This window comes from Manis pentadactyla, chromosome 13 (assembly GCF_030020395.1).
Source record: "Manis pentadactyla isolate mManPen7 chromosome 13, mManPen7.hap1, whole genome shotgun sequence".
Classification (NCBI taxonomy): Eukaryota; Metazoa; Chordata; class Mammalia; order Pholidota; family Manidae; genus Manis; species Manis pentadactyla.
The window spans coordinates 93679219-93706263 of record NC_080031.1 but is presented as its reverse complement, the minus strand read 5'-3'; the positions used below and the strand labels follow the sequence as shown (position 1 = coordinate 93706263).

The window sequence follows — 27045 nt, the reverse complement described above, 5'->3', positions numbered from 1 at the left end:
ACAGAAATAAGTAGCAAACAGAGGATTTGATCAGATCGACCTAACAGGTATCTACAGAAAGTTCCACCCAAAAGCAGCAGGATACACATTCTTCTGAAGTGTACATGGAACGTTTTCCAGAACAGATCACATAGAAGGACACAACAAGCCTCAATGAATTCAAAAAGATTGAAATTGTATCAAGCAGCTTCTCAGACAATGCTATGAAAGTAGAAATCAATTACACAAGGAAAACAAAAAAGCCTACAAACACATGGAGGCTAAACAACATGCTTCTAAATAATCAGTGGATCAATGAACAAATTAAAACAGAGATCAAGCAATATATAAAGACAAATAAAGACAACTCAAGAGCTCAAAACCTGTGGGAGGCAGCAAAGGCACTTCTACAAAGGAAGTACACAGCAATACAGGCTTACCTCAAGAAGCAAGAAGATCCCCAAATAAACAGTCTAAAATCACAATTAGTGAAACTAGAAAAAGAAGAACAAATGAAGCCAAAAGTCAGTAGAAGGAGGGACATAATAAAAATCAGAGCAGAAATAAATAAAATAGAGAAGAATAAAACAATAGAAAAAAATTAATGAAACCAGGAGCTGGTTCTTTGAGAAAATTTTTTTAAAAAATAGATAAACCAAAGCCAGACTTATGAAGAAAAAAAAAGAGTGTACACACACATAACCAAAATCATTAAGAAAAAAAGAAGAATCACAATAGACACCACAGAAATACAAAGAATTATTAGAGAATACTATGAAAAATTATATGCCAATAAATTGGACAACCTAGAAGAAATGGACAACTTCCTAGAAAAATACAACCTTCCAAGACTGACCCAGGAAGAAACAGAAAGTTTGAACAGACCAATGACCATCAATGAAATTGAAATGGTAATCAAAAAACTCCCAATAAACAAAATGCCAGGTCTAGGCGGGTTTGCAGGCGAATTCTACCAACAATCTAAAGAAGAGCTAATACCCATCCTTCTTAAAGTATTCCAAAAAGTAGAAGAGGAGGTAATACTTCCAAACTCATTCTATGATGCCAGCACCACTCTAATACCAAAACCAGGCAAAGATACCACAAAAAAAAGAAAATTATAGACCAATATCCTTGATGAACATAGATGCAAAAATCTTGAACAAAATACTAGCAAACAGAATTCAAAAATACATAAATAAGATCATCTATCATGACCAAGTGGGATTTATTCCAGGGAATGCAAGCAGGGTACAACATTCATAAATCAGTATCATATATCACATCAACAAAAAGAGGAGCAAAAATCACATGATAATCTCAATAGATGCTAAAAGAGTATATGACAAAATTTAATACCTGGTCATGATAAAAACTCTTTAACAAAGTGGGTAGAGGGCAAGTACCTCAACATAATAAAGGCCATATATGACAAACCCACATCCAACAGCACACTTAATAGTGAAAAGCTGAAAGCTTTTCCTCTAAGATTGGGAACAAGACAAAGATGCCCACTCTCACCACTTCTATTCAACATAGTACTGGAGGTCCTAGCCCCGGCAATCAGACAAAAAAAAGAGATAAAGGCATCCAGAATGCTAAGGAAGAAGTAAAACTATCACTATTTGCATATGACAAGATACATGGAAAACCCTAAATAATCCACCCAAAAACTATTAGAACTAATAACTGAATTCAGCAAAGTTGCAGGATACAAAATTAATACACAAAAATCTGATGCATTCCAGATTGTACCAGAGAAAATAGCAGAAAGAGAAATCAGGAAAACAACTCCATTTAAAACTGCATCAAAAAGAATAAAATACCTAGGAGTAAACATAAGGAAGTAAGTGAAAGGCCTATAGCCTGAAAATGACAAGACACTCATGAGAGAAGCTAAAGAAGACACCAATAAATGTAAATACATCCTGTACTCATGGGTAGGAAGAATTAATACTGTCAGAGTGGCCATCCTGCCCAAAGCAATTTACAGATTCAGTGCAATCCCTATCAAAATACCAACAGCATTCTTCAACGAACTAGAACAAATAACTCTAAAATTCATATGGAACCACAAAAGACCCCGAATAGCCAAAGCAATCCTGAGAAAGAAGAACAAAGCTGGGGGAATTGTGCTACCTAACTTCAAGCTCTACTACAAAGCCACAGTAATCAAAACAATTTGGTACTGGCACAAAAACAGACTCATTTATCAATGGAACAGAAAAGAGAGCCCAAATATTAACCTATGCATCTATGGACAATTAATATACACTACAAGGAGCCATGAATATGCACAATGGGGAAAAGAGAGCATCTTCAGCAACTGGTGTTGGGAAAACTGGAGAGCTACATTTAAGAGAATGAAACTGGATTATTGTCTAAGTCCATTGTCTAAGAAGATCCAAAACTTGAAATGGATCAAAGACCTAAATGGAAATCATGAAACCGTAAGACTTAAAAAAAAACACAGGGAAAAATCTCTTAACTATAAGCATGAGCAATTTTTTCCTGGACACATCTCCTTGGGCAACGGAAACAAAATAAAAAATGAACAAGTGGGACTACAACAAACTAAAAAGCTTCTGTACAGCAAAGGACACCATCAGCAGAACAAAAAGGTATCTCACAGTATGGGAAACTATATTCATAAGTGACTCATCTGATAAAGGGTTAACATTCAAATATATAAAAAAAAACTCATATGCCTCAACACCCAGAAAACAAATAACCTGATTAAAAAATGGGTGCTGAGGGGGCATGGGGAGGGCTGTACAACACAGAGAAGACAAGTAGTGATTCTACAGCATCTTACTACACTGATGGACAGTGACTGTAATGGGGATTGCAGAGGGGACTTGGTGAAGGGGGAAGCCTAGTAAACATAATGTTCTGCATGTAATTGTAGATTAATGATAACAAAAAAAGAAATGGGTGGAGTACTAAACAGAAACTTCACCAAAGAAGAAATAAAAATGGTCAACAGGCACATGAAAAGACGCTCCACATTGCTAATCATCAAGGAAATGCAAATTAACACCATAATGAGATATCACCTTACACCAGTTAGAATGGCCACTATCCAAGACAAGAAACAACAAATGCTGGCAAGGATGTGGACAAATGAGAACCCTTCTACACTGTTGGTAAGAATGTCAATTGGTATACCTACTGTGGAAGGTAACATTGGGGTTCCTCAAAAAGCTGAAAATAGGACCTGAGAGGAAAAAAGATGGCAGTGTGAGAAGTGAGGCAGAAATCTCCTCCCAAAACTACATATAATATGAAAATACAGCAAATACAACTAGTCCTAAAAGAGTGACCAGAAATAAGAGTGCATCAGCCAGTCTACAGCGGCAAAAAGAGAACATCTAACATCTCACGATAAAGGGTAAAGTAATAAAACTGCAACCTGGTGGGACCTGAGCACTCGCCACACCCAGGTCACTGGCAGGAGGAAGAGAATCAGAGCAGGGAGGGAGTAGAAGCCCAGGACTACTAAATACCCAACCCTAGAAATCTACTCCAGGAGCACATATCCACATCACTTGGTGCTCTGGAGATTAGAGGGGCTGAAAACTGAAGTCAGACTAAGACTGCGAATAGGTTCATACAACCAGCTGCCCTGGAACAAAAGAAAGGCAAAGACTTCCCAACAGTGAGAGGGTGGCTAAAAGGGAAAGGATTCAGAAGAAGGAACAGGTGGACAAAATCGTCCCAGCATATTCAGCCAAGCCGGTAGGGAACTTTCAGGAGCCTCAGGCACTCCATTCCCCTGGCTGGCAACGCAGCCCCAAGACCGCATACTGCAATAAGCAGCCTGTTGCTTCTTCCTCCATGCTGGCAACTGCACACAAACCCGCTGCTCCCACCATTGCTCCAGACCAGCCAGAGAGCAGCCCCACCTACAGCAACTACACGGTTTAACGCAGAGGCTGCCCCCTGCGCACAGCTCACTGGCCATGACAGCGGAGGCAGGCACTGCAGCCAGGACACAGGAAACGGCTCTGTCCTCCCAGCAGACATGGGCACCACTCGCCGGTGAACCCCACCATCGCTCCAGACCAGCTGAAGGGCAGTCCCACACATGGCAGCTTAGGCGATTAACCCAGAGGCTGCTCCGGGCACATGGCTCACTGGCCCAGACAGCAGAGGCAGGCACTGCAACCAGAAAGCAGGAAAAGGCCCACTCTTTAGGGTAAGCACTAGCACTGCTCACCTGCAACCACTGCCATCACTCCAGGTACTGGGCAGCTCCGAAGAGCAGAGCTGCTGGGCACTAGAGGGCACCACCTAAACAAATCTAGTATTTCTCATTATCCAATAGGATTATGAAAAGAAAGAAGAACCTTACTCAACCCCAAATCCCTCAAACACCAGAAAGAGGGCTCAGTGAGACTGAAATCACCAATCTTCCTGAAAAAGAATTCAAAATAAAAGTCATAAGCATGCTAATGGAACTACAGAAAAATATTCAAGAGCTAAGGTACGAATATAGGTGGTAGGCAGACACCTTAAAAAATACAGTAGCTGAAATAAAACATACAATGGAGGGATTTTAAAGCAGATTAGAATAGGGAGAGGAGATGGTAAATGGAATAGAAATTAGAGAACAGGAATACAAAGAAGCTGAGGCACACAGAGAAAAAAGGATCTCTAGGAATGAAAGAATATTAAGAGAACTGTGTAACCAATCCAAATAGAGTAACATTTGCATTATAGGGATACCAGAAGAAGAAGAGAGAGAAAAAGGGATAGAAAGTGTCTTTGAAGAAGTAATTACTGAAAACTTCCCTAATCTGGGGAAGGAAATAGTCCCTCAGGCCATGGAAGTGCACAGATCTTCCAACACAAGGAACCCAAGAAAGACAACACCAAGACGTATAAAAATTAAAATGACAAAGATCAAGGACAAGGATAGCAGCCACAGAGAGAAAAAATAACACATACAAATGAAAACCCATCACGCTGTCATCAGACTTCTCAACAGAAACCATACAGGCCAAAAGGGAGTGGAATGATGTATTTAATGCAATGAAGCAGAAGAGCCACAAACCAAGAATACTCTACCGGGCAAGGTTATCATTTAAATTTGAAGGAGGAATTAAACAATTCCCAGATAAGCAATAGTTGACAGAATTTACTTCCCACAAACCATCTCTACAGTGTATTTTAAAGGGACTGCTCTAGATGGAAGTGTTCCTAAGCCTAAATAGCTGTCACCAGAGAAAATAAAACAACAGTAAAGAAAGTAGACCAATTAATTACTAATAAATACAAAATTAAATCAGCTACCCACAAAGTCAGTCAAGAGATACACAAAGAGTACGGGATATGACACCTAACATAAAGAGAGGAGGAGGAAGAAAAAGAAGTTGGGGGGAGGGAAAGAGTCTTCAGATTATGTTTATAACAGCATAATAAGTGTTATGGTAGACTTCTAGGTAGTAAAGAAGCTGCCCTTGAGCCTTTGGTAACTAATATTCCAAAGCCTGAAATGGCAATAAGTACATATCTATGGATAATCACCTTAAATGTAAATGGTCTGAATGCACATATCATAAGATAAAGAGTTACAGAAGGCATAAAAAAGCAAGAATCATCTATGTATTGCCAACAAGAGACTCACTTCAAACACAAAGACATACACAGACTAAAAGTGAAGGGATGGAAAAAGATATTTCATGCAAACAATTGGAGAAAAAAGCAAGAGTTGCAATACTTGTATCAGATAAAACAGACTTCAAAACAAAGAAAGCAACAAAACATAAAGAAGGACAGTATATAATGATAAAGGGGTCAGTCCAATATGCACAATGGGGAAATGACAGCCTCTTCAATAACTGGTGTTGGCAAAACTGGACAGCTACATGTAAAAGAATGAAACTGAATTACGGTCCAACTCCATAAACAAAAGTAAACTCAAAATGAATCAAAGACCTGAATGTAAGTCATGAAACCATGAAACTCATAGCAGAAAACAGAGGCAAAATTCTCTTGAATATAAACATGAGCAACTTTTTCATGAACATATCTCTTTGGGCAAGGGAAACAAAAGCCAAAATGAACAAATGGGACTACATTAAACTTCTGTACTGCAAAGGACACCATCAGTAGAACAAAAAAGTATCCTACAGTATGGGAAAATATATTCATAAATGACATCCAATAAGGGGTTGATATCCAAAATATATAAAGAACTCATGAGCCTCAACAACCAAAAAGCAAATAACCTGATTAAAAAATGAGCAGGGGATCTGAAGACACTTCTCCAAATAAGAAATTCAGATGGCCAACAGGCACATATGCTCCACATTGCTAACCATATGAAAAATCCAAATTAAAACCACAATGATGGTAATTATAGGTCTGCTTTGGTTATGTAACTGTATTCCTATTATGTTAATGTGTGTGCGCAATTTAATTAGTAGTTTAAAACCTATACATGCTGAAGTTACTCTACAAGAAGATATGACAAAGAAATAATCAATCTTCCCATGTTTTCTTCCGTCTGCTACTTCTATAGCTTTTCTTCTTCCTTCCTAATTACAACCCTTAAATAGAATTCGTGCCTCATATCGAATTTACCGAGTATCATAATTCTTCCAAGTGGTAAAGATACCTCAAGACAAATGCTGGGCATAGAAGCCACAGGGCATAAATCTGCAAAAAAGTAAAAAGCTAACCTTTTCAAACAATATTGCTTCTCTCTCACTTACCAACTTTACATTTCCCTGTATGGCCCCGGAAGATGACTGGTTAGCCAGAGACGGGTAAGATTCCTCAAGGGAGGAACAACCTAAGACAGGCACAGTCGCAGGGGGGCCATCAGGTGAGAAATTGGGGATCAACAGAGGTGAGGCTTAGAACCTCACCCTCCCTGTTTTGAGAGAAATCTTCTGCATCCGTGGATGTTTTGTTGCCCTTGTCTAGCTTGGATTAACACTTAGTCTACAGGCACAGACCTGCTCATCTACATTTGCTCTCTTACAACACTAAACTATGTTTTCTACTTTTATCTTGCATCTACCTACCACTTCAGCATTTTATTTAAAAATAATAATAATAATAATAATAAGGAAGAAATGTGGGATTCACATATAAATCAAGTATAAAAATCAAACAACTACCCCGAAAATGAACTAAGATACGATATGAAAAAGAACTTCCAACATCAGCACTCTCTGGAAGACTCATGCCAGAAGATGATCATCAAAAAACCCCAACAAAGATCCACGCACTGCTACAGCTGTAGATGCACTCATCCCACCAGTTCCTGGACTTGCCATGGGAATGAAGAAGGAGATATCTAAGCTGGCCTGTGCATACAGTAAAACAACAAATTTGACTGGATCTATACTGTTGGAACTCAACCAAGATTTAGGAGAAGTGCAAATTGTAGCGCTCCAAAATCTTACAACTACAGACTATTTACTGTTAAAAGAACATAAGGGATGTGAACATTCCCCAGGAATGGGTTGTTTTAATTTGTCTGATTTCTCTCAGACTGTTCAAGTTCTGTTGGACAATATCCACCATATCACAGATAAGTTTTCACAAATGCCTAAGGTGCCTAACTGGTTTTCTTGGTTTCACTGGAGATGGCTGGTAATTACAGGTATGCTTTGGTTATGTAACTATACTCCTATTATGTTAATGTGTGTGCGCAATTTAAGTAGTAGCTTAAAATCTATACATGCTGAAGTTACTCTACAAGAAGATATGTCAAAGAAATAATCAATCTTCCCAGGTTTTCTTCCGTCTACTACTTCTATAGCTTTTCTTCTTCCTTCCTAATTACAACCCTTAAATAGAATTCGTGCCTCATATCGAATTTACCGAGTATCATAATTCTTCCAAGTGGTAAAGATACCTCAAGACAAATGCTGGGCATAGAAGCTACAGGGCATAAATATGCAAAGAAGTAAAAAGCTAACCATTTCAAACAATAAGGCTTCTCTCTCGCTTACCAACTTTACATTTCCCTGTATGGCCCTGGAAGATGACTGGTTAGCCAGAGACGGGTAAGATTCCTCAAGGGAGGAACAACCTAAGACAGGCACACTCGCAGGGGGGTCATCAGGTGAGAAATTGGGGATCAACAGAGGTGAGGCTTAGAACCTCACCCCCCCTGTTCTGAGAGAAATCTTCTGCATACGTGGATGTTTTATTGCCCTTGTCTAGCTTGGATTAACACATAGTCTACAGGCACACACTTGATCATCTACATTTGCTCTCTTACAACACTAAACTATGTTTTCTACCTTTATCTTGTATCTACCTACCACTTCAGCATTTTATTAAAAATAATAATAAAAAGAGAAATGTGGTATCTGCATATAAATCAAGTATAAAAATCAAATGAGTATTCATATTTGAACTGACTGTTTATAGTTCATAATGCATGAGCAAAACCGAAGGTTTCTGTGATGGCTGCCCTTGTACTGTTCACCATGTAAGAACTTATTCACTATGTAAGAATTTGTTCTCCATGTAAGAACTTGTTCGTTATGCCTCAGAAGATTGGAGCCTGACGAAAATTAGGCTTGGGGTGGATAAATGATTGTGCATTGAGCATTGACTCCCCTATACAGAATTTTATTGTTGTTAACAACCATTTGATCAATAAATATGAGAGATGCCCTCACAAAAAAAAAATAAAAAGTATACACTTCCAATGGTAAAATAATAAGTAACCGGGATGTAATGAATATAGTCAAGATATTGTAACAGCTTGGTATGGTGATAGCTGGTACCTAGAATTGTCATGTATATAAATGTTGAATCACTATGTTGTACACCTGAAACTAATGTAATGTAATACTGTGTGTCAACTACCCTTCAATAAAAAATAATTATCTACAAAAAAAAAAAAAAAAATCAAACAAATATTCTTATTTGACCTGATGCTTTATAGTTCATAATGCGTGACCAAAACCGAAAGTTTCTGTGATGGCTGCCCTTGTAGTGTTCACCATGTAAGAACTTATTCACTATGTAAGAATTTGTTCACCATGTAAGAACTTGTTCGTTATGCTTCAGAAGATTGGAGACTGACGAGAATTAGGCTTGGGGTGGATTAATGATTGTGCATTGAGCATTGACTCCCCTATACAGAATTTTATTGTTGTTAACAACCATTTGATCAATAAATATGAGAGATGCCCTCACAAAAAAAAAATAAAAAGTATACACTTCCAATGGTAAAATAATAAGTAACCGGGATGTAATGAATATAGTCAAGATATTGTAACAGCTTGGTATGGTGATAGCTGGTACCTAGAATTGTCATGTATATAAATGTTGAATCACTATGTTGTACACCTGAAACTAATGTAATGTAATACTGTGTGTCAACTACCCTTCAATAAAAAATAATTATCTACAAAAAAAAAAAAAAAAATCAAACAAATATTCTTATTTGACCTGATGCTTTATAGTTCATAATGCGTGACCAAAACCGAAAGTTTCTGTGATGGCTGCCCTTGTAGTGTTCACCATGTAAGAACTTATTCACTATGTAAGAATTTGTTCACCATGTAAGAACTTGTTCGTTATGCTTCAGAAGATTGGAGACTGACGAGAATTAGGCTTGGGGTGGATTAATGATTGTGCATTGAGCATTGAGTCCCCTATACAGAATTTTATTGTTGTTAACAACCATATGATCAATAAATATGAGAAGATGCCCTCTCAAAAAAAAAAAAAAAGAAAAAAAAAAACCACATTGAGTTCTCACCTCACACCACTTTAGGCAGCCAACATTCAAAAGACAAACAACAAATGCTGGCAAGAATGTGGAGAAAGGGGAACCCTCCTACACTGCTGGTGGGAATGTAAATTAGTTCAACTGTTTTGGAAAACAGTATGGAGGTTCCTCAAAAAACTAAAAATAGAAATACCATTTTACCTGGGAATTTCACTCCTAGGAATTTATCCTAAGAAAACAGGATCACAGATTCAAAAACACATATGCACTCCTATGTTTATCACAGCATTGTTTACAATAGCCAAGACATGGAAGCAAACTAAGTGTTCATCAGCAGATGAATGGATAAAAAAGATGTGGTACATATACACAATGGAATATTATTCAGCCATAAGAAGAAAACAAATCCTACCATCTGCAACAACATGAATGGAGCTAGAGGGTATTATGCTCAGTGAAATAAGCCAGGCGGAGAAAGACAAGTACCAAATAACTTCACTCATCTGTGGAGTATAACAACAAAGCAAAAACTGAAGGAACAAAACAGCAGCAGACTCGCAGAACCCAAGAATGGACTAGTGGTTACTAAAGGGAAAGGGGTTGGGAAAGATGGGTGGGAAGGGAGAGAGGATAAGGGGATTAAGGGGCATTATGATTAGCACACATAATATAGGGCATGGGGAAGGAAGTGTAGCACAGTGACTGTAATGGGGTATGTGGTGGGGACTTGATAATGGGGGGAATGTAGTAACCACAGTGTTGCTCATGTGAAACCTGAGCATAAGATTGTATATCAATGATACCTTCAGGAAAGAAAAAAAGAAAACTAATATTAGAAATACCATTTGACCCAGTCATTCCACTCCTAGGAATTTACCGAAAGAAAACAAGATCCCGGATTCAAAAAGACTCATGCACCTCCATGTTTATCATGCACTATTTGCAATAGCCAAGATATGGAAGCAACCTAAGTGTCCATCAATAGATGAATGGATAAAGAAGATGTGGTACATATACACAATGAAATATTATTCAGCCTTAAAAAGAAAAGAAATCCTCCCATATCCAACAATGTGGATGGATCTAGAGAGTATTATGCTCAGTGAAATAAGCCAGGTGGAGAAAGACAAATACCATATGATTTCACTTGTCTGTGGAGTATAAAATCAAAGCAAAACAGAAGGAACAAAATAGCAGTAGACTCATAGACACCAAGAAGGGACTAGTGGTTACCCAGGGAGAGGGGGTGAGGAGGGTGGTGAGGTAGAGGAAGGGGGATAAAGGGGCACTATAATTCGCAACCACAATATAAGTTAGTCACAGGGATGGTAGTACAGCATGGAGAATATAGTCAATGATTCTGTAACATCTTACTACATTGATAGTAATAGCACTAAAGGGGTTGAGGATGTAATTATGGGTAACTGTTGAACCACTGTGTTGCATAATTGAAACCAACATAAGACGGTGTATCAGCAATACTTTAATGTTAAAAAATTTCCTGTATAACTTTTGACTACCCATAAACTTAGCTACTAATAGCTTACTATTGAACAGAAGCCCTTCCCATGAAATAAATAGTAGATAAACACATTAAAAAAGAAAAAGTTCTCAATACAAGAAAAAAACCCTGTAACTATGTATGGTGATAGATAACTAGACTTACTGATGATTTTACAATATATAGAAATTGTTTTACACCTGCAACTAATGTTATATTTCAATTATATCTGTTTTTAAAAAATAATTTAAAAACAGATATAAAAAGTAAAATCTAATACTTCATAATCCAATAAAATTTATCATTAGTTAATTTACACTCAAATGTTATGAAAGCCAATGAGTTAATAAAATCCCAATGAGAACTAAGTACCAGGTAACCTAAATGACCAGCTATATAAAAATATTTACCTTTTCAGGTGTGTCTGCTAATTTCCCTCCACCAAAGTGTGGGAGGTTTTCAACTAAGCCCTCATAATACTAGTTTTATCTAAGAATCCTGCCATGCTGGTCCTCCAAAAATAACCTGTATATCAACCTCTTAATCTGTCTGAGAATGAAAAGTGGGATTTCTAGAAACCATCTATCAGTACAAGAATGCTCCTTGAAAATGAAATCACTTGCTCTGGACTATATCAGAAAGACCAACCCAGTAATTTGTGCTCTCTGCTTTTGAAGAGGCTTAGGATAAAGCAAAGAACAGATAGGAATCCTACTCACTATCTCCCTCAACCATTATCACACAACGAATCTACTCTAATATGTGGTTTCTAATAGACTTAATTAATACTAATGTATCATCCATTGTTCAGTAATGCTCACAAAAAGAACTTACAATTTTTTTTGTATGTACTGAAAAAACCCTGTATGCTTGGAAAAGAGTACTTTCTGCATAAACAAAATGAAATTTTTTTTAATGTATAGGCACAGCCTACATTCAAGAAGATAAATAACATGTCCACCTTTTCAAGAAATTATATTCTTCCTCACCTATCTAAATTTCTAAATTATATATCATTTCCCTTCGTCAGAGTCCTACCTTCCTTATCTTTTTTTTTACCATTTGTCACTTTCTTTGATTTCTCACTACTGTTGTCTTAAAAGGTGGTGGTGTTCGGATTTTGCTTTATAAGATTAAGTTCTTAGCATAGTGTCTTGAGCACACACACAAAAAAGAAAAAAATGCACTCTAAAAAAACACAACAAAGAGGTACCAAATTCAAGATAATTTTCCCCCAAGTTTTATTCTATATCCTTTAAATAATATGCAGCTTTTTAACTAAACTTTTAGAGCATTCCTTACCCAAGATATGACTGAAAGGAACTTAGGTATTAAAAAATAAATATGAGTATAAATAAAAATAAATACACACACACACACACATACATACACATATTCCTACAAAGAGAAAATTAGGAAAAATGAAAGACAAAAAAGTAGAGAAAACAATGATAATTTTAATGTATTAACAGTAGGAAGATGTTTTCCTGGGCTGTTAATAAAATGTGACTTTATAATGAAACAAAATTAATGGAATCATATCTCCTTTTTCAATTTCTTATGCTTCCCTCATAAATGTGCTTAACCGGCAACATTTTCAGAAATAAAATGACAATAATAGTACTTGAAATGCTCTTAGAAGTGCCATATGGTCACTGAAAGTTCCTGCAGTGAATCGTTTCCTACAAAGCATAGCTGCACATTTTTGAGAGGCCTGTGCTGGCAGTACAAAAGGATCTCGATAGGCTAGTGTGCAGGCAATTGTAAGGATGGGGTCCAGACACTTTAAAACAATAGCACACAGCACCATTTTACCAAGATGTGGTTCTACTGGCAAGTCAGCCAAATGATACCCGAGTTCAGTGAGATCTTCCCATGCATCCATTGCATCTATTTTCTAAATAAAAGCATAAAAAAGTCACTTGACATGACTAAAGACTATGTGTAATCAAACCACATCCTTAAAAATTCACAGGAAATAAGAATTTAACTTTTCTTTTGCTACATCTTACTACAAATACATTTTGCTTCAAATATATAAAAAAACTTATACTTACTGTTTTACTAAAATTATCATGAAAGTACTACTCAAAGTACATAATTATTTAAGATAACTTTTTCAAGTACAAAATTAGTTAAGATGAATTCTCATTTGGTTACATTTCAAGTAAAATAGGTAAAATAAAGCTATCAAGACACCAACCTTAAGCATTTGTACAGCATTTCTTACAATTAAAGCTGGTGGAGGTTCAGGAGCTTTCATAAGGAAATCAGCAATAGGACAATTAACTGGAGCTAACAGTTTGGTATGTAAACAAAGTTCCTGTAAATAAGGACAGCAAACAATTTTGAAATATTGAAATTTACAATTGATTTTTATTTTTAAAGAAATCATGGGAACTGTAGTTCCCAAATGCATACTACTATACTCGTCTTTAGTTAAAATGAACAGTAGGGAGGAAAATGTCTTGTTATAACAAGTTTAGCAAAGAGCAGGAGAAGGAAGCCACAGGAAGTCAAAGACAATTTTTCTGAGTTAACAACACTTAAACTAAGATGTAAAGATTGAGTAGGAGTTAATTATAAAAGGAATAAGGGGAGGATTCTAGGGAGAGTAGACAGCACATATGAAGGTCCTAAGAGAGAAAGAAACAAGACGTGCTTGAGAAATTCAAACCACTGGTGTGATATGAAAGAGATGGGGAAAGGCAGGAATTAAAAATGAAAACCAGGGATATAAACAGGAGAGATAACTTAGACTCATGTTAAGAATTATGTATTTTATCTTAAGAAGAACAGAAAACGGCATACAGGCATGGAAAAATGGGAAGTCACCTAGGTATATGGATGCCAAAAATGTGATCCACTTTCTCTTTAAAGGTTTGGAAGCCAGCATCTAGCTCAGCACCACAGAGAATCAAAGTAATGAATGTACTGTTTTCTCTAGATACTACACAGTGTCTAATTGTTTCATGAAATCAGAAAATCTAAAGGAAAACAGTTAATAAAGGCCAGGAATTCTCAGTGAACCAAGATTACCAAGGTAATCTCAGTATTTTAAACTGAGATTTTTTGGTATCATCTTTTGGACCTTAAATAATTTATTTTCTAATCCTCATTGAGATCACAAAAGTTAAACACTATGTGGTTGACAGACTCCCAGCATGTTGCATTGAAAAAAAACAATATATTTATAAGCTATACCATAATCTAAATGCACTCAAATAATTCTTTATATTTTTTGGAAGCTTACGAATTAAATTTTTCATACAGAAAAAAATATTCATATAGCCGCCCTCCAAAATATATATGTTGTAATTCTGTTCATAAATTGATTATCTAAAGCCCAATTAGTACAGTTGTAATGAGCCCTCTCCTCCCTCACCCACAAAAACAGCCTTTTAGAGTTAAGTAAATTTCTACCTGTAATGGCATTCTCAAAAGTTCTGGAGTCTGATATTCCAACATATTCTGAAATCAGAGTCTACTGAACAGCCGGAAACAAATTCCAGGTCTGCATCGCCCTGCCCTTAAAAGTATAATACAAAATTAAGGCTCAAACAAGGATAAAGATTATAACAAGAAACTGTAAAAGCAATGTGATTTAGGAGACAGAAGAAGGAACCAGGATCAGGCATCTAAATTTGAATCCCTACTCTGATATTTACCCCCTACAAATCCTTTCAGGAGGCACTTCAGCTGTCTACAACTCAATTATCTCTGTACAAAGTGAAATTCATGAATGACACCTATGTGACAGGCCTTCTAGGATCACAATAGAAAACAAACAAAAGACATACATACGAAAGTAAAAAATAAAGTATGAATAAATGCAGGAAAATTTAAATATAATCAATTTTACTGAGCTGACAGCACTGTGTTCACGTCCTCTGACTAGAGTTGCGCAAACATGCATCACACAACTCCGAGGGAACGTCATTTACCCTATCACCATAGAGAACTGTATAATTTTCTGGGAAGTAGCAGAAAAATATCTTAAGGAAAAGCAGTTTGATTTCATCTGTGGTCACTATGGCTAATGGCAAGGCTGAACATGCTAAGTGATAGAGACACAGAAATATCCCTGTGCTCACATAGCTCACAATCCAGAGCAGCAAACAAAACTGTAGCACAGTGTGCTACAAGTTACAAAATCTGACATTGTCCCACCATACATACCTTTCCCAAATACTTCCCTTTATCTATCAGTCGGCTATCCCACCTATCCAGCCCCTCTGTGTGACTTCTATCTTTGCCCAGTCTTTAAATGTTGGTGTTTCTCTAAGGTTGGACCTCAGCCCTCTGCTCTCCTTAACCTACACTCTCACCCAGGGTAATTTTAACCATCCTCCTGACTTCAATTTCCATCCACCTAGATCTCCATATCTTAATTCTAGATCTACACTTCAGAAGTCTCTTAGTTCCACGGAGATTTTCCAGTCAACTCAAACTCAACACAACCAAAAGTTTATTATTCTTCCCAACATAACCACTCTTCCCATTCTCCCTGACAATGGCACCACCATCCACACACAGAAACCTGTATGACATCCTTGACTCCACTCTATTCTTTACCCCTCACACTAGACATATGATCACCAAAATTATTCTCCCCAAAATCTCCTGAATTATTTACTTCTCTTTATTTCTACCATCACTGTAACAATTCAGGCTATCAACTCTCCCTTATTATAAATGGAAGTTTTAACCAAAGAGCCTCCTACTGGGTCCTCCTACCATCATTTTATCACTACCAATTCATTCTTCAGAGAGCTGAAAAAATACTGTAACCATGCCCTACCCCAGTTTATTAAGAAGGAAAAAAAACAAAACACAAGATGGTCCTTAAGGACAGTCTGCAACTTACCTCTTTCCACTCATTTTTAACTATTCTCCTCTATACTCAGCTCCATCCAAACAACTTTCTTGCTCACTCTTGCCCTTTAGGCCCTTGTATATGCTCTCCCTCTGCCAGAAATCCCTTTCCACAACACCTTATTATTCATATTTATCTCAGATTCTATCTTAACTCCTCTGGGAGCATTATCCAGTTGTAGCACAGATCACACAATATTAAAACTGCTTCATTTATTGGATTCCAAGATGGAATGCAACATTCCCTCCACCCAAACTTTACCCATAGTTTGCATGGGTATAGTTTACTGATCATTATATCCCAAGCTTGCACAGTGAAGGCTGTCACAAAATATCTATTGAAAAAGATGACAATGACAATTTCTACAATTTCTGATTTTTACCCCTGATAATATACTATTAACACCATATAAGTCCAGTTCCATGTGTCAAGCCACACTTTGTCATGAGAGGACAACTGACACAGTAACAGCAACAAAGCCCTCAAGGGGCAATCTGTGAAGTTACAAAGTACAGAAATAATGCATTCACTGTCTTTGGCATACGAGGCACTCTTTCAAAGTCAGTATTTGATGTTTCCCTATTAGTTAAAATGCAAGAATAATTAGTCATATAATTACTGAAAACTGATTTTTAATCTTGCCTTTTTAAAAATGAAAAAGTAATGAAAGCATGTACTGAAATAACCAAGCTACAAAAAAATATAAAATGAAAATTAAGTCTCCTTCCTTCAAGAGCCCCACAAATCCTCCTCCTTAGAGTCAGCAACAATTGTTTTCTTAATGTTTATCTCAGACTAGACAATGCATTTGTATTTAAATATATATACAAACTTAAACATATTTTTAGCACAATAGATACATGTTCTATACCTTATTTATTTTCAATTAATAATATATTCTGAAAACTCATTCCACATAAAAACACATGCATCTACATCTTTCCTTTTAAAAGTTTAGTATACTACTGTATGGCTATCACATCACTTAACCATTTCACTACTGATGGACACCAGAGTGTTTCCAGACTTAACTACTACAAGCAATGTTGCAGAACAACATTCTTAAACACATATCTTTGCACACATATGCAAGGATACTCAGGGTAAGTTATGAGAAGTACAATTTATTGTCAAAGGTAGATTTGGATAAATAGTTTCAAACCACCCTCTAAAGAAATCATACCAATTTACATCAGCAAACTATGACAGCCAACTGGTCTATGATTTTGCCAGCTCTGTTGTGTATACCATTAAACATTGTCATCGATGCCAATTTGATAAGTAAAAAATAGTACCTCACTAATTTGAATTTCTTTTAGTATATATGGGGTGGTATCATGAGGTTAATATATTGGTCTTTATTAATTTATTTTAAAGAGCTTTTTGTACAATACAGAAATTAGTCCTTGTCCTGTATTATGAATGTTTAGAATTTTTGCTTTAATTTTTCCTTTTTAAGCTTCCGATGATTATACTAGGCAAAAATTTTTAATTTTAAAATAACCTGAATTTGACTTCTAAAAATAGTATTAAAATGGTCTGCTTTGCAAAACCAATATAAAAATTAAGACTAACCTGAAAATTTCAACATTTTATAAGAAGTGGAATATGTATTAAATATGTAATATATATGAAAATGTTTCCATTTTACAGACAATTGAATGAACATACATTAAATATACATTACCTGCCTTTTCGCTGTATGGCACTAGCTTTGGAAATCCACACCATTTTTAACATTGTAACCAAGTTCAGTGCATCAAAGGATTTCTGTAATATTTAAATTATCTTCATGTTAAAACATAAAAGGTATTTAAGAAGAAATAAGAAACACTATGAATATATTTTAACATGCCATGTTTAATTCCTAATTAGATAATTAGATCTTTTTTAAAACCCAGATTCTGATTATAAATATTCTAAGGAAAAAGAATGAAAACTAAACAGAAGAGCTGTGAAACTTCCTTGTTCTGTGCCTTGCTGAGCTATTTGCTTCTCTCTGCTACAGATGGTTAATGGCAGTCAATTCACTTAAGGCATCAAGATTGGACAGAACTGATTTATTCTCTTAAAGTCATTTTCTATCAGATTTACATCACTGTGCATATATGAGTGATCAGTGAAAGATAGCTTCTGAAATATTTCCCAGGGACCTGATCTGGAGGAATAAGAATAACCATCATTGAACTAAATCTATCCCAAAGAGAAGAATTTTTTAACCTCTTCGATTTTACCTCCTCCTGAACTACTTACTAATGCAATTAGCCCAACTGGAATATTATAAAAGAGAAAGTATAAAAGATTCATTACTACCCCCATACTTCTTCAATGAATCTAAAGTAAAAATTTACTGTACAGAACTATTTCAAAAGAATGCATTCCTAGCTGGAATGTATACTTCAATCATTTAGTGATTTATACTTTCCCTTTCATAAATAACTAGATAGAGCAAATACAAATGTGTTCTCTCAATAGTTTAATTATGGGATTTTTAGAAAACATGCTGCTTACTTCACTTTTAATAAAATGTCATTATTTGGCAATTTTGTATGTAAATAACTTTGACATGACCATCATGTTCTAACGTGGTCTACTTAATAAATAACATACCTAAAGGAATTAATTTCCAAAATATTCTAAATCTATTTCATCAGCATTAGATAATTTTAGGGGAATTAAATCTGAGTTTTTGTTGACTTGCCACTTAGACATGTAGTGGTGAAACTCATCACTATCCTCTTTAAAAATTTTATCCCGGAGGTTTGGAGCCAAGATGGCGGCATGAGTAGAGCAGTGGAAATCTCCTCCTAAAACCACATATATTTTTGAAAATACAACAAATACAACTCTTCCTAAAAGAGACCAGAAGACTTCACAGGACAACAGCCAGACTACATCCACACCTGCGAGAACCCAGCGCCTAGCGAAGGGGGTTAAGATACAAGCCCGGCCCGGTGGGACCCGAGCGCCTCTCACCCCAGCTCCCGGCAGGAGGAGAGGAGTCGAAGCGGGGAGGGAGAAGGAACCCAGGACTGCTAAACAGCCGCCCTAGCCATCCGCACCGGAGCACAGACACAGTGCGTGCATGGGGTGCTGGAAACTAGGGAAACGGGACAGTAAGACCTGTGAGCAGGACCCCGCAGCCGGCACCCCTGGGATAAAGAAAAGCAAGTGCTTTTTGAAAGTCTTAAAGGGACAGGGACCCCACAGCGGGACGGTCTTTTCAACAGATGGTGCTGGCAAAACTGGACAGCTACATGTAAGAGAATGAAACTGGATCACTGTCTAACCCCACAGACAAAAGTAAATTCGAAATGGATCAAAGACCTGAATGCAAGTCATGAAACCATAAAACTCTGAAAAGAAAACAGGGTCAAAAATTTCTTGAATATAAGCATGAGCAATTTTTTCCTAGACACATCTCCTTGGGCAAGAGAAACAAAATTAAAAATGAACAAGTGAGACTACATCAAACTAAAAAGCTTCTGTACAGCAAAGGACACCATCAGCAGAAGAAAAAGGCATCCTACACTATGGAGAATGTATTTGTCAATGATTTATCCAATAAGGGGTTAACATCCAAAATATATAAAGAACTTATATGCCTCAACACCAAAAAAAACAAACAACCCGATTAAAAAATGGGTGGAGAACCTGAACAGACACTTCTCCAAAGAAGAAATACAGATGGTCAACAGGTACATGAAAAGATGCTCCACATCACTAATCATATGGGAAATGCAAATTTAAACCATAATGAGATATCATCTCACACCAATTAGGATAGCCACTGTCCAAAAGACAAGAAACAATACTGGCATGGATGTGGTGAAAAGGGAGTCCTCCTACACTGTTGGTGGGAATGTAAATTGGTCCAACCACTGTGGAAAGCAATATGGAGGTACATCAAAAAACTAAAAATAGAAATACCATTTGACCCAGTCATTCCACTCCTAGGAATTTACCCAAAGAAAATAAAATCCCTGATTCAAAAAGGCACGTGCACTGCTATATTTATCACTGCACTATTTGCAACAACCAAAATATGGAAGCAACCTAAGTGTCCATCAATAGATGAATGGATAAAGATGTGGTACATATACACAATGGGAGGACTCCTTTTCTATTTATGGTTGAGTAATATGCCATTGTGTACTTGAACAACATTGTGGTTTCAACATTCACCCATACTATCAAGCCCTCACCCCCTACCCCATTGCAGTCCCTGTCTATTAGCGTAGTAAGATGCTAAAGTCATTCCTTGTTTTCTCCGTGCTGTACTGCCTTCCCCACAATATATATTTACATACATTGTGATTGTGAATTATAGTGCCCCTTAATCCCCTTCTCCCTCCCTCCCCACCCACTTCTGTTTGGTAACCATTTAGTCCCTTCCCGGGAGACTATGGGTCTGCTGCCATTTTGTTTTGTTTTTATACTCCACAAATGAGTGATGTCATTTGGTACTTGTCTTTCTCCACCTGGTTAAATAGCTTTTTCTTTTAAATATCTTTTTTCTTTCCTTTAAATATCTAGCCTAAAATCTATATAATCTAAATATATAACCTAAAACTATTTAAAATCTTTAATTATCTAAAAGAAGGATTAGTTTCATAGGATGTTGGATGGTATCTCTACTTTCAGTCTTTAAGTAGACTTCTACTTAAACCCCTTTTCTGTCTGATACCTGCCTCCCACTCTAGGTTTAGTACCTGCTAACCCCAAGTCCAAAGCCTCCATGGCTTAATTAATTAATTAAATGAACTTCCCACTTCCTGCCAAGGTGGAGGAATGACATCATCTGATGATGGGGGAAAAGGGAATCCGGAATTCTGAATGTTCCTCATAGAGAAGTTCAACTATTTCTATTGTTTTTTTTAGCACTTTCTTTCATTGTTTCTTTCAAAATTGTTGAATGAACCTCTAAGTTGTTCCAAAGCTAAACTGAGTTTATTTCTCCACTGGCATTTCCCTCTGCAGGCACTCAGGTTTCAGTTTTCTTAGCTCTGCTAAATCAAACACCACTGATCCATTAGCCATCTATTATCCAAAAACTTACGAACATCTTCCATCAGCTGCCATGTCCCCTTCTATTCTCTTTGACTTTGTTAGTTTACATATTTTATTTTCCTTCCTTACCATTTTAGTGAGGATTTGGGAAAATGCAGAGATAAATACATGTGTAATATCTACCAGTTTAACTGGAAAATCCCTCTTCTGCTTTTACAAAATAAAATAAAAAATAAGATAAATACAATAACACAGTGGATCTTCTTAGTGACCTACAAAGAAATCAGAAAAATTCCCAAGGTTTACAAAAAAAAAAAAAATCTCTGGATAAGAGACTATAAACAGCCTATATTTGTCACATTCTATGATTTACCTGGCTAAGCTTTTTAAAGGAGTTAGGATTAATTAAACAGTATAAAATTTTACCTGTAAGATTCCAAAAGATCCACAACTTCAGTCTGCCCAAAGTGTTTAGCCCAATCTAAAGCCATCCTGCCAAAATTCAAAGATATTAAATTAAGACAAAGAAATAATATTCTCAAAATTATAAAACTAGTCACTCAGAATTATTAATTCACCCATTAATATACAGATATACCAGCAATTATTACAAAATAGCTTTTAATATAAAGATAAATACAAGAAATCACAAAAGATGTATGCAATAGCTATACAAAGGTATGCCAAGAGTGGACGTAGTTTAAAATTACCAGCCATTTGATGCTTTACTGTGGACATTGGCTCCCATACTAATTAACTGCTCTACTTGACTTGAAAAACCTCGTCCTGCAGCAACCATCAGAGCTGTTGCACTGGTTTCACTATGTCTGTAATCAACTAAAAGAAGGAAAAGATGAACATATGTTAAATTTCCAAATGATCTTAGGTCATTTAAATTTTTCTTTTCAGGGAAGTGAACCTGGAACTTGCTCTTCCACCTAACTACATGATAACAGCATTACATAACCCTTAACTCAGATCATCCAAGGAAATCCATTACTGATATGCCCTCAGTATAAATAGGATGGAATAGGGACTATCAGTTGGAAGGCAGGAGAAGGGAAAGATAGTTGTTAAGCTGTCTTAAACTCATCAAGATAATTAAAACAGAAAAGGAAAGCTACTAACTTGCAGAACCCTTGAATAATCTCCCTAAATGTCATCTGCCTTGTACAGATATCCATGCCTTACTCCTAGATTCAGATTAAGCAGGTCTGGGATAGGCAGGCACATGCATTTTTAAGGAGGTCTACAAAGATCATGATCTATACTTAGTATATGAGAATTACTATTTCAACAGAATATTCCATTGATAGCCTTGGAGAACAGAACTAAAATGTATGTATTTTGAGCAGAGGGGTATGAATAAGTGTGGGTGTTTTAAAACATCCAAAAATTCTTTCATACTCTTTTCAAGAGGTGGAGCCTAGTTCCCTCCTCCTTGACTAAGGGACTAAATGCCTCAGTCTAATGAAGAGAATAGAATGAAAGTAATAATGTATAATTTTATAGATTAGATCATAAAAGCTTCCAGCTTGCTTTTTCTCCCTCTCTTTTGAATCATTCACTTGGGAGAAACCAGCTGCCACATACTGGGAAAAAGGCAACCCTATGAAGAGGTTCAGATGGCAAGGAACTGAAACCTTCTGCTCAGGCCTTTTGCCAACAGCCTTGTGAGTGAGCTTTCTTAGATGCAGATCATCCAGCTCCAGTAAACTTCAGATAACCATAGCCGCTGACAACAGCTTAAGCACTACTTCCTGACTAGAAGACAGAACCACTCAGTTTAGTCACTCCCAGATAGTAAAAAAAAAAAAAATATATGTCAGGTAATAAAGGTACAATAATGAATAATAGAGCAGGGTAAGGAGAAATAGTGGCAGAAAGGTGCCATTTGAGTGAAGTGATCAGAAAAGGCCTCTCTGAGAAGGTGACAGCTGAGATCTCCCTGAAGTAGGCAGTGGCCATATGGTGGCCATATCAACATTCCAGGCACAGGAAACAACAAAAGCAAAGACCCAAAGGCAGGAATGAGCCAGCGTATATAAAGAGCAGCAAGCAGGTAAGAGTGGCTAAAGCACAGTGAAGAAGGGAAGAGTAGCAGAAAATAAGACCAAGCAGGCAGCCAGAGACCAAATAAGGAAAAGGACTTTGATTCTTATTCAAGGTGTAAGTGAAAGTCATGGGAGACTGGAGAGCAGGGAAGAAGCGCGGTCCAAGCTCCTTTTTGAAAGGATCTACCTGATCTTCTCTAGAGAAGAGTTAGCAGGCTACTGGCTAGTCCAGGAGAGAAATGTTGGCTTGGACTAGGATGGCAGCAGTATAGAAGTGACATGGGGTCAGCTTCAAGATTTATCTAGAAGGTAAAGCTAACAGGTTTTGCTAATGGACTGTAAGAGGGGTGTGAGAGCAAAGTCGAGGATGACTTTGTTTTGTTGCCTTAGCATGTGAATGGCAGTATTCTAGATTCAGATTCAGTAAGTCTGGGATGGCCAAGTACTTGGATTTTTTTAAGATGTCTACAACTGATTATGATGACTAAGGAAACTAAGGAAAGAGCAGGCTAGAGAGAGGTAGGTGAGGAGGGAATCAAAAGGTGTTTGGGACATATCCAGTTTTATTCCCCTAACAGACATCTAACTGGAGTTGTCAAGTGGTTAGGTGTACTGAGGTCGGGGGGAAGTCAGGACTGGAGAAGTAAAATTAGGAGTCATTCTAAATAAATATTTAAAGCTTTGACTAGATGAGATCCATAGAAGGAGTAAGTGTAAATCAAAGGAAAATCTAAGGATTGAGGCCCAGGACTCTCCATATGTAGAGGTCAAGAAAAAGAGGAAAATCTTGCCAAGAAAAACAAGAAGTTCCAGAAAGCAAGAAAAGAAAATAAATCGAATATCATAATTGAAGAACATGTATTAAGAAGGGCATAATCAATAATAATTATCATAATAATAATGCTAAAAAGTTCAGGTAAAGAGATAAAGTACTTGACATCTAAATCTTTTCCAGTATTGACCTTCTCACTTTCATTCTGCCTTTTGCCAGAAGTCTTCAGGGTTCTCAAACTCACCTCTTGGGGCCAATATCCACTATATCAACTCATAGAATCAGGATAACTCATCAGTGAAAACATATATGACATAAAGCATGTACATGTGAATCAAACTTGAGCTTATATAACCAAAGACATGCCAAAATTCTCCAATCACTAAATGAAAAATCTAGAGCAAAGTTACTAACCTTTTTTTTCCTTTTTTGAAATCATAAATCCAAGTTACTCCTTCGGGAGTGTGGCAGGGGAATACGTTAATGTGAATACATATACATAAAAACAATCTGCACATAACTGTCATATATTCACAGACTCTATAAAACTATTCTGGTTAAGAATTCCTGATTTAACTTTCAGCTTTTGGCTCAGAGGAGGCCAAAGTGCAACTTTCTTCGGTCATCCTTTCTTTGGATGATCCGGGTTCATCTGACACCAGCCACCTCCGCCATGCTGCCTAAATTCAACCCCAATGAGATCCAATTCAACCTTAGATGCACCACTGGGGAAGTTGGTGCCACATCTGCCCTGGTCCCCAAGATTGGCCCCCTGGGTATGTCTCACAAAAAGGTTGGTGATGACATCACCAGGGCAACCAGTGATTGGAGAGGTCTGAGTACTGCAGTGAAACTGACCATTCAGAAAAGATAAGCTTAGACTAAGGTGGTTTCTGCCTCTGCCCTGATCATCAAAGCCCTCATGGAACCGCCAAGAGACAGAAAGAAGAAGGAAAACATTAAGCACAGCAGAAATATCACTTTTGATGAGATTGTAAACATTGCCTGACAGATGCTAGAGGACTTTCTGGAACCATTAAAGAGATCTTGGGAACTACCCAGTCTGTGGCCTGCAATGCTGATGGCTGTTACCCTCTTGACATTAACAGTGGTATAGTGGAATGCTCAGCTAGTTAAGTACTACAAAGGAAAATTTTTCAATAAAGGATCATTCGACCACCAAAAAAAAGAATCCCTGATTCAACATAATATTTATTTATTCTACTATGCTAATAAGAAGATCCTGATTTTTGCATTCTAGATAAGTAGTCCAAAAGAACACACTCATTACTGGTTGTGAATAAAAACGTAGTACATACATTTAATGAAAGTTCTGTAAATAACTGCAAGAGTAATTTTTAAATTTAAATTAGACTTACCACTAACATTTTCAGTTAAAATAAGGTGGAAGACCTGAGCAAAGGCATCAACATCTTTATGTAGCCATATGTCAGAAAGACAAGCATCCATTTCCTTTATTAACCATGGTTCAAGGCAGTTCACATCTTTTTCTGTCTTCAAATAAAAAGCAAAGATTATAAATCACCTACCAGCTTAACCTTTATTTGCGAGGAAGGTGAGATGGCCATAATGGCCACAAGAACTACTAACCATGTATTACAGCGTAGCTTTGACATAAATGTTTCTCATCTCATCACAAACATTATCACTTACAATACTACATCTTGTTCTTACACTCATCTTTTATCTGGGAATGGACTTGTCAACAAAGGAGTATGATCCAGTCAAAATACTCACTAAAAGCGCTTCTAATCAATGTTACTAAATATGCCTGTACATCTGTGGTTCTCTCTTCCAACTGCACATCACAGGGACCATCACCTGGAGCTTTTCAAAACTGATGCCAGGTTCCCCTCCAGAGCAAGTACACTGGAATTTCTGGTGATGGATGCTAGATTCCATAGAGCTGTAAAAGTTCCTTAGATGATACTAATGTGCAACCGGGCTTTTAAGAGCCACTAATTTAATATCAAAATACTGTTCACTGAACCAAACGGATGTTCCAAATACTAAATAGCAATTTGTAAATATTCTTTAAAAGTACTTTTGAAAAACTCATGCATAGTTCACTTAGATGCTTTGGAACTGTCCAACAGTTTAGAAGACTGAAAGCTTATCTGCCTTGTGTACCTTCTCATGCTCAAAACAGTTTCAAAATTCTGTTTCAAAAAATGCAAAGTCCCTGCATCACACTAATCACCAATGCCTTTTTAAGAATTCTAAACCAGAATTAAAGATCAGAAAGGACCTAGGAAATCATCTAGTTCCGGTTTTCAAAGACTCCATGGAAACCAGGGTAGCAGTGGCCCCACCTGGGGATGGGGGTGAAGAGCAAAGAATGAGCAAGCAAGGCTTCGATGAAACATTTCAGTGGTGAAAAATTTTGTAGCAAAATAAAAAGAAAAGAAGGTCTACAGTGGGTAATTGATTTTATAAAGTCACACAACTGAGTGATAGTGAAAACACCGCTGGTATTGACTATTTGCTCCAATACCAAGTCTTTTCTCAATTTTCTCCTAACTTATCTTATATTGTTTAGCTTATAGGTTCTTCAACTTTTGAGATGATGAAATATCAAGCAATATAATTCAGCATAAAACAATAAAAGATGTTACATTATTTTTTTTTTAAAGTTTTTCTGAAAAATGTGTGGCCTATGATAAACTAAGAGAACAACACTTTAATAATGCAGTAAAAATTATGATCTCATAAGATATTCTTTAAACTATACAATCTTCACTCAAAATATCAGTATGAAACCAGTGATGTCTTACCAGCTGACTGAAGACAGCATCACCGCCATCATCTAATAAATCATACTCTGCAGTCACACTTGGAACAGTTCTCTGCCTTTGAGACTCAGGCTTGAAAGTATTCTCTTGAGCTGAATACCATTCCGTAAGCGTGGTTTGTTGTTTCTCTTCTAAATTATTTATCAAAGAAAGAGTAAATAGATAACTTCTTTGCTTTTTGAAATATATTCCTTTGTCTTAAAAAATTAAGTGAATCTGCAAATACTTAAAAGTTGGCCTTACTTTGAAGTTACTTTTTTAAAACATTAATTAGGAACACTAAAAAGAATGTGCTATGTTAAACCATAAGGACAAATGAAACTGCTTAAAA

General features: G+C 36.7%; 1 protein-coding gene and 1 pseudogene across 1 annotated transcript in view; one reads left to right on the top strand and one right to left on the bottom strand.

Annotated features, from left to right (window-relative positions):
• LOC118933500 (3'-5' RNA helicase YTHDC2-like) overlaps window positions 1-27045 on the bottom strand; it is a 78249-nt gene that overhangs the window by 23743 nt on the left and 27461 nt on the right. Inside the window, 9 exon segments of the mRNA XM_057490528.1 lie at window positions 12814-13086; window positions 13393-13512; window positions 14613-14718; window positions 17753-17835; window positions 18387-18399; window positions 21502-21567; window positions 21786-21912; window positions 25281-25416; window positions 26697-26845. Of these exon segments, the coding sequence (XP_057346511.1) occupies window positions 12814-13086; window positions 13393-13512; window positions 14613-14718; window positions 17753-17835; window positions 18387-18399; window positions 21502-21567; window positions 21786-21912; window positions 25281-25416; window positions 26697-26845 (1073 nt within the window).
• LOC130680397 (60S ribosomal protein L12-like) lies at window positions 21920-25260 on the top strand (annotated as a pseudogene).